The 6,776-nt window shown below is 61.3% G+C and overlaps 1 protein-coding gene across 1 annotated transcript; it reads left to right on the top strand.

Moving 5' to 3' along the window:
• Positions 1–490: 490 nt before the first annotated feature.
• LOC147646477 (uncharacterized) lies at positions 491–3,385 on the top strand. Its single transcript, XM_086873385.1, has 7 exons — positions 491–1,078; positions 1,178–1,336; positions 1,606–1,670; positions 1,780–1,940; positions 2,572–2,719; positions 2,967–3,154; positions 3,244–3,385. The coding sequence occupies exons 1-7, from the start codon at positions 955–957 to the stop codon at positions 3,383–3,385; spliced, it is 987 nt and encodes a 328-aa protein (XP_086729511.1). The 5' UTR covers positions 491–954.
• Positions 3,386–6,776: the final 3,391 nt, after the last annotated feature.

Genomic DNA, 6,776 nt, shown 5'->3' with positions numbered 1-6,776 from the left:
TTGTTTGTTTGCCTGGTTATAAATATTAGTAAAGAACTGTCATTCCTATCCCCAGATCGCTGCCTGAGAGCCCCTTGATTTCAGGATTATCATAATTTGGAGGGAGGGGGGTCTACATTTTTCATTCCAAGGGAGGCTCCTGCCCTCCCTAGCAGACACCTGTCTCTCAACACCGAGACATTTCCATGAGTAAATTTTACAAAGTTTTCAATAAAATTCCTATTGATAAATTTGCCTCCATTTCATTTCTAACAAGCTGTTCCGAAAGATCCCATCAAGCTGTCTTAGACACTTTGGGCAAGGGATTCCTTCCAAGCTGGGCCACTTGGGGGGGGGATGGGGGCGGCCCCAGGGCAGAGGGCAGGGTGTGCAAGGGCCCTTTGTGACACGCTGCAGCACGGTCACCGTGGGATGGTGGCAACGGGAGCAGATGTCAAAGGGCCCTTTGTGACACGTGCTGCCATAGGAGCTGGCGGTGACAGGGCCACGCCACAGTGCTCGGTGCACGCGACGGGTCAGGACGCGCCAGAGCGGTGCTGTGAGGAGCCCCCGCACAGCGCACTCCTTTGTGTCGGACCTGGAGCTTTTCTGAAGCACTGTTCCTACAGGTGACCTCGAGGCCAGACCACAGGTCTTGCTGACCTGTGGCCTTGCCGAGGCTTCCTTCTTAAGGTTCTCTTGAGGGCAGACCGTGGGACTTGGTGACCCGGAGCTTTTCCGAGGTGTCGCCCATCCCTGCAGTCTCTGCCCTTGAGACCAGACCACAATCCCTGTCGAGGAGCCTCCTGTCCTTGTGGCAGGAGCCCTCAAGACCCAAGTGCAGGACTCGCTGTCTTGCAATCTTGCCAGGACTTGAGTCTTGCAGGTGCCTTCCAGGCACGACTGCAGGACTTGCTGACTCCGAGCTTTTCCGAGCCATCTCTCCTGCAAGTAGCCATAAATCCAGTCACTGCCATGGAGCAGCGACCCCCAAGTGTGCCCAAGTTGGCCTGGCTTGAGGAGGAGGAAGAAGAAGGCTCTGGAGCTGTCCTGGCACAGGAGTCTGAAGAGGTGCAGGACTTCCAGGCACCACAGGAGGGTGAGTTGCAGAGCTCGGCCTTAGGGCTAGTGCCTGTTGCCAGCTTGGCCCCATCCCATTACATGCCATGCCATCCCCTGGTGCTGTTCCTATGGAAAGGATTGGAGAGTCCGAAAGAAGATAGGGAGCAGCGACCCCCAAGAGTCCCCAAGCTGGCCTGGGTGGAGGAGGAGGAGGAGGAGGTCGAGGAAGAAGGCCCTGGAGCTGCCCCAGCACCAGAGACCGAAGAGGTGCAGCAGTTGCAGCCGCTGGAGGAGGGTGAGTGGCAGAGCTGGGCCACAGGGCTGGTGCCTGCGGCCATCTTGGCCCCATCCCATCCCATTGCATCCCATCTCATCCCATCCCACACTGTCCTGTGGAGACACACCCATGGACAGCACAAAAAAGGGGCTGGGGCTGCCCCCGCAGCAGTGGCCGTGCTGCATTCCCTGGGGCATCCCGGGACTGTCCCTGCCTGGGGAACGCAGGGCTGGGCTGTGCTCTCCGGCCTCTCCTGCAGCCCCTCAGCTCTGGCTGCTCTTTGCCAGATGCAGCCATGGACGGCACACAAGAGCAGGACACCGCCCGTGGCCGCTTCCGCAGAGCAGCGCAGGTACCTGCAGCCATCCCCACCTGCGCTGGGCCTGCTGGCACTGCTCAGCCCAGCACCGCACTTGGAGCACTCCATGCAACTTCCCTGCCTTCCTGCCCTTCTCCTACAGTTTCTTTACCAATACATCAAGAGAATTGGCAAGGAAGACACCAGACCTATGGACACTGAGGTCAAAGCATCCTCAGAGGTCTTGGTAGAACAGAGCAGCGCTGCCCAGCTGGATCTGCTAATAGAGACGGCTCTTTTCAATCCAGAGAAAGTAAGCAGCCTGTGGCCAGCCTTTGATCCTCCAGCAATTGCTTGGCTTTCCCAAGCCACGCCTGCTGCTCACTTGAAGCTTTTGAGGCCATGGCAGTGGGCTGGAAGAGAAGCACTTGTCTGGGGAAGAAGCTGGGCACATTGCTGACTCCCTCTGCTAGCATTCCAAGTTTCCCTGTGCCTTCTCCAGGTGCCCGGCGTGGTGAGGTACATCCACCAGTGGCTCATGGCCAATGCGGCTGCTGAGCACAGGATGGACTGGGCCCTGATGCAAGTGGCCGAGGCAGAGCCCGATGATGTGGCCATCACTCTCCTGCGGGTGGCCCCAACGTGTGACAGGTATGGGGCCCAGCTGCCCCGAGGCCTCAGGGCTCCCCAGCCCATCACCCTGTACAGCCCGGCCCAGGGCTGTGAGCAACACAGACTTCCAGGGCCCTCTGGCTGCTCCCTTTGCCAGCCCTGCTACAAAGTTGGCCCCCGAGCCCGCTGCCGTGCTGCCATCCTGCCTCTCAGGGGCCTGTCCCCACAGGGCTGGGCTGCCTGGCTGCTGCTGCCGCTCAGGGCCAGTGGGCACAGGCAGAGCTGGCGGCCAGCTCAGCTCCCCGCTGCTGCCCAGCCCACGGTGCTGTGTCTGACCCCGCAGAGCTGCTATGGCCATGTGGACGACCATCTTGCTCTCGCCCTGGATTTCAGAGGAAGTGACACCGCTCCTCATCAATGTGGTGGGGAGCTGGCCGCAGAAAAACCTGGGCACCTCTGATGGGGACAAGACGGCTGTCTTTTCCCTGACTGTGAGTTTCTGGAGCTGGCCTTTGCTCACCGCAAGGCCGGCCGCCTCTCCAGCAGCTCTGTTGCCTCCTTCCCCCACTGCATCTCCCTGCTTCAGGCACTGGCCACAAACCTGGCCTAGGGGCAGCTTCAGGGCCACCAGGCCCGCTGCTCCCCGTGTCTCCCCCGGCTTCTCCCTGCCATGCTCAGGCCCTGCCACACGGACGCCCCGGCACTGAGCGCTGTCTCGGGCTGCTTTGTCCTCTGCAGGCAACTCTGGTGATGTGGAAGATCCTCCAGGGGCCCTGTTGCCCACAGATCCTCACAGTCTATTTCCCCCGCCTCTTCGTGCATCTGCTCTTCCAAATGTACTTCAGTACTTTGTATATGACAGAGGACGTCCATACCTTCTGGAAGGAATGCCAGGAGCAACACGGCCTCTCCACCAGCCCCAACAGGTGCTCCATGCCACTCCTCCTGTCCCTGCCACTTCCCCAGCCTCTGAGCCAGCGCTCCCAGCGTCACCTGGGCTTTGCTGTGCACACAGGTTTGCAGTGCAGACCCTGAAGGCCCTGCTCTGCAGTCTCCACTTGGAGCATGTGGTGGTGGCAATGGAACGCAAGCGTGGCTGGGACACGCTGCTCTGTGCTGACACCCACCACTATGCCGTGGGTCTGCTGGCCAGGTGAGCCCCCCTTCTCCCCACTGCCTCTGACATTTGTGCCCCCTGCCCGGGATGCCCCCCCACAGTCCCCGTGGCCATGGGCCTGAGGGCCTCGTCACCGAGGGATGGCCAAGGAGACTGCAAAAGGCTGCGAGAGGAACCTGTCCAGGAGCAGCCACATCTCAAGGGCCCAAATCGCCTCACAGGGTGCTGGGGCAATAGGACAACTGTGTCAGTCAGTCCTGGGAGAGGCTTTTCGCACCCTTGCTGAGACTCTTTCTGCCATTTTCCGCCTTCCAGGGTAATGCGCCGTGCATCTGCCCACTTGTGCAAAAGCATCTTAAGCTACCTGCTTGAGGTGCTCAGCAAACCGTTGCCACTCTGGGATGTCTCTGCCATGGCATTCCTTGTGGAGGTGAGCCTGATGGCCAGCACTACCTCGCTCAGCTCCCTGCCAGCCCTGTCCCCTGGCATAGCCACAGCTGCCTGGGATGGCACCCGCGCCCTGTGCTGCTGCCTGGGCCCAGCCCTGCGCACTTCCAGGCTCCTGCCGGCCGGCTCCCCTCTCACTGCCCTGTGCCTTTCAGCTCCTAGATTGCCTGGACTTGAGTGACTGTGGTGACAGCCTAATGGAGATCTTGTATAAGTACCTGTGGTACAATTCCACAGAGATGCATCACCAGGTTCTCAGGGCTCTCCTCCTGCTAAAGGACCGTCCCTCCATGGTGAGAAGGGGGCAGCAGCTGAGGCCGTGTGGGCAGCATGAGGCTGGGCAATGCTGTCACTTGGCCTTGGCTGGCCTTTGCCTTGGGCGCTGAGGCAGCTCCTCGCAGCTCTCCTGCCTCCTGCTTCAGCTGCCCGAGTGCTTTGGGACAGCCCTTTGGCCTCTGGGCCCTGCGGCAGCTGCCCGGGCTTTCACACACTTGTGTTCTGCACAGGCCGAAAGAATTCAGAGCCTGACAGGAAGACTAGTGCACCTCCTGTGGGACTTGGACAGTGATGTGGCCAGGATGAGCACTGCTCTTCTGAGCCATATTTTCCTGAAAGAAGACATCCCAATATCCTGGCGCAGGGCCCTGCAGCTGGCTGAGCCGCTCCTGAAACTCCTGGACAATGTAAGGCTCTGTGCCCCAGCCACAGCCACTGCCTGCTGCCCGGACACTTTGTGCCCTGTGCATTTGCAGACCTGTGCCGATGTGGGCCATAAGAAGCCAATGATAAGGTCATTTTTCCTTCCTTCCTTTCATACAGCCTGATAGCCAGGTGCAGCTGCTCTCCATGTCTCTCCTTCGAAGAGTGATGTCTTCAGCAGAAGAAGAAGGAAGAAAGCCCCTGAAGGAACGAGTGTACCAGAGCCTGCTCCCACTCTTTTTCCACTGCCAAGATGAGAATCGGCATGTGGCAGAGGTGAGGACTCCTGGGCTGCTGCTGCGCCTTGGCAGGGGGCTCAGCTGCCTCCTGCCCTGACGCAGGCTTGCAGGCTGCAGCCTCCTCCAGCCCTTGGCACTGGGACACTCCTGTGCCCTGCCTTGTGGGGCCATTTGCGGCTCTCTGCTGCTCCCCAGGCCTCTCGGACAACGCTCCTTCGCGCGGCTGACTTCCTGAAGAGGCCAGACCTGGAGAAAGCTGTGAGGAAGGAGAAGCTGTGGAAGTTTGCCAAGCTCGTGGTAAGGACAGCCTGGAAGTCCCAGCCTCAAGCTACAGAAGCCCCCTGGCCCCGGTGCTCAGTGTGTGGGGCTGGCAGCTGTGCCCCTGCCCACTGCTGCACCCGGGGTCCGCACGGCTTCTTCTCCAGCCCCCTGTGGCCCCGAGCCGGGTGCCGATGGAGCCCCGGCCCAGCGGGGCTGCGGGCCGGGCCGGCACCGCGGCTCCCCGGGCAGCAGCCGGCCCTCTGACCCCTCCAGAGCCCGGCGCCAGCGGCTGCTGGCCGGGCCTCAGGGCTGGCCGGGCACGGGAGGCCGGGGCTAGCCGCAGGCAGCAGCGCCCCGCCGAGGGGCAGAGCCCGCGCCAACCCTTCCCTCCTGCCGCTCTCTCCAGCTGGCAGACCACAGGATCCCCTTGGCCGAGCACCTGCGCCGGGCCCTGCAGTACCTGCAGGACCCACAGGAGACCCTGCGAGCGGCGGCCATCAGGGTCATCGGTGAGTCCCGAGCCCGGGCTCCCTCCCCGCCCCGCCGCAGCTCGGCCCCAGCCCCGGCTGCTGCCCCGGCAGCGGCACCCGGGCCCGGCGCCCTGGAGCCCCGGCTGCCCTCGGGGCTGCTGCTGCCGGCCTCTGGCAGCCGTGCCCTTGGGCTGAGTCAGGATGCGGCAAGGGCCCGGGCTGAGCCCTGCCGGGGCAGGAGGCCGTGTGGCCACAGGGCTGGCAGCGCCGCTGGCAGGGAGCTGTGCTGCTGGGACCCTGACAGGCTCTGTGTTCTCAGGGATGGCCGGGGAGCAGCTGAGGGGGCAGCAGGCAGAGCTCCAGGTGTTGTGCAGAGGTGAGCCACGGCAGCAGGCTGACAGTGTTGGCTGTCGGGGGCAGCTGCAGCCCTGGCCAGGCTGTGGAGGGCTCTGCTCCCTGTCCCGATGAGGGGCGGCGTGGGCAGAGCACAGTGAGATTTCAGGGCCACGTGGGGCATTTGTGGCCAGCAGCTTCGGGCTGACCCCCTTGGTCCCTGCTCCCTCCTGGCCAAGGCAAGAGCCGGCTGGCATGGCCCTGGCAGGGGGCTCTCGCTGGGCCCCCACAGCTCTGGGGTCTGACCGTAGCTCTGTTCGTCTCTCTTGCAGCCCTCGAACGCCTGACGGAGGACAGAAGCTGTGCCGTGTCAGACCTGGCACTTGAAACGCTGTATGTCCTCCGGGCCATCCAGAGTGCCCGATATTCCATCCTGCAGAGGATGCAAGACCAAATCCTCAGGGCATGGAGGACACGGCCTCGTCTGTCGGGCTTGGGCTGGCTGCGCTGCTGGAGATGTGGTCAGCGCTGACCTGAGAGGCTCTGTCTTCTGGGGCCACATGGGCCAGCCAGGATTGTTTATTTCATAAGGGTTGTTATTTTCCTATTTTCTCTTCTTTTTAGTATGTAAGTAATATAGGATATGTTAGGGCTGATAGGCTCTGTCTTCTGGGGCCACATGGGCCATCTGTTATTTTTTTTTTCATAGAGATTATTCTTTTCTTCGTTTCGTTTCCATCTAGTATGTAAATAATATAGGATATGTTATAAACCACAAGAGTCCCAAGACCTTTCTTTTGCTGCCCAGGTTGTGTGGGGCATAGGGGAAGAGAGAGAAAAGGGTTCTTGTGTTCAGCAACCTGCCGGGGCGTGCAGTGTGCAGGGGAAATGGCCAGAAGCCCCTTGGCCTTTGGTGGTTATGCTGAAGCCACAAGCCCTGTGGCAGGCAGGAAGCGCCATCTGTGTCCTGCTGCCCGTGTGT

This window comes from Cyanistes caeruleus, unplaced genomic scaffold (genome assembly GCF_971803275.1).
Source record: "Cyanistes caeruleus unplaced genomic scaffold, bCyaCae1.hap1.1 HAP1_SCAFFOLD_96, whole genome shotgun sequence".
NCBI classification, from domain to species: Eukaryota; Metazoa; Chordata; class Aves; order Passeriformes; family Paridae; genus Cyanistes; species Cyanistes caeruleus.
Note: the sequence above shows the minus strand (reverse complement) of the source record. Positions and strands in the feature narration are given on the sequence as shown.

What these genes read in the sequence shown, in the direction of transcription:
- LOC147646477 (XM_086873385.1), top strand. Translation starts at nt 955, where the DNA reads ATGGAGCAGCGACCCCCAAGTGTGCCCAAGTTGGCCTGGCTTGAGGAG. An exon ending in GCTTCCGCAGAGCAGCGCAG is followed by an intron (nt 1,671 to 1,779) that starts GTACCTGCAGCC and finishes CTTCTCCTACAG; the next exon opens with TTTCTTTACCAATACATCAA. An exon ending in CCAGAGAAAGTAAGCAGCCT is followed by an intron (nt 1,941 to 2,571) that starts GTGGCCAGCCTT and finishes CTGACCCCGCAG; the next exon opens with AGCTGCTATGGCCATGTGGA.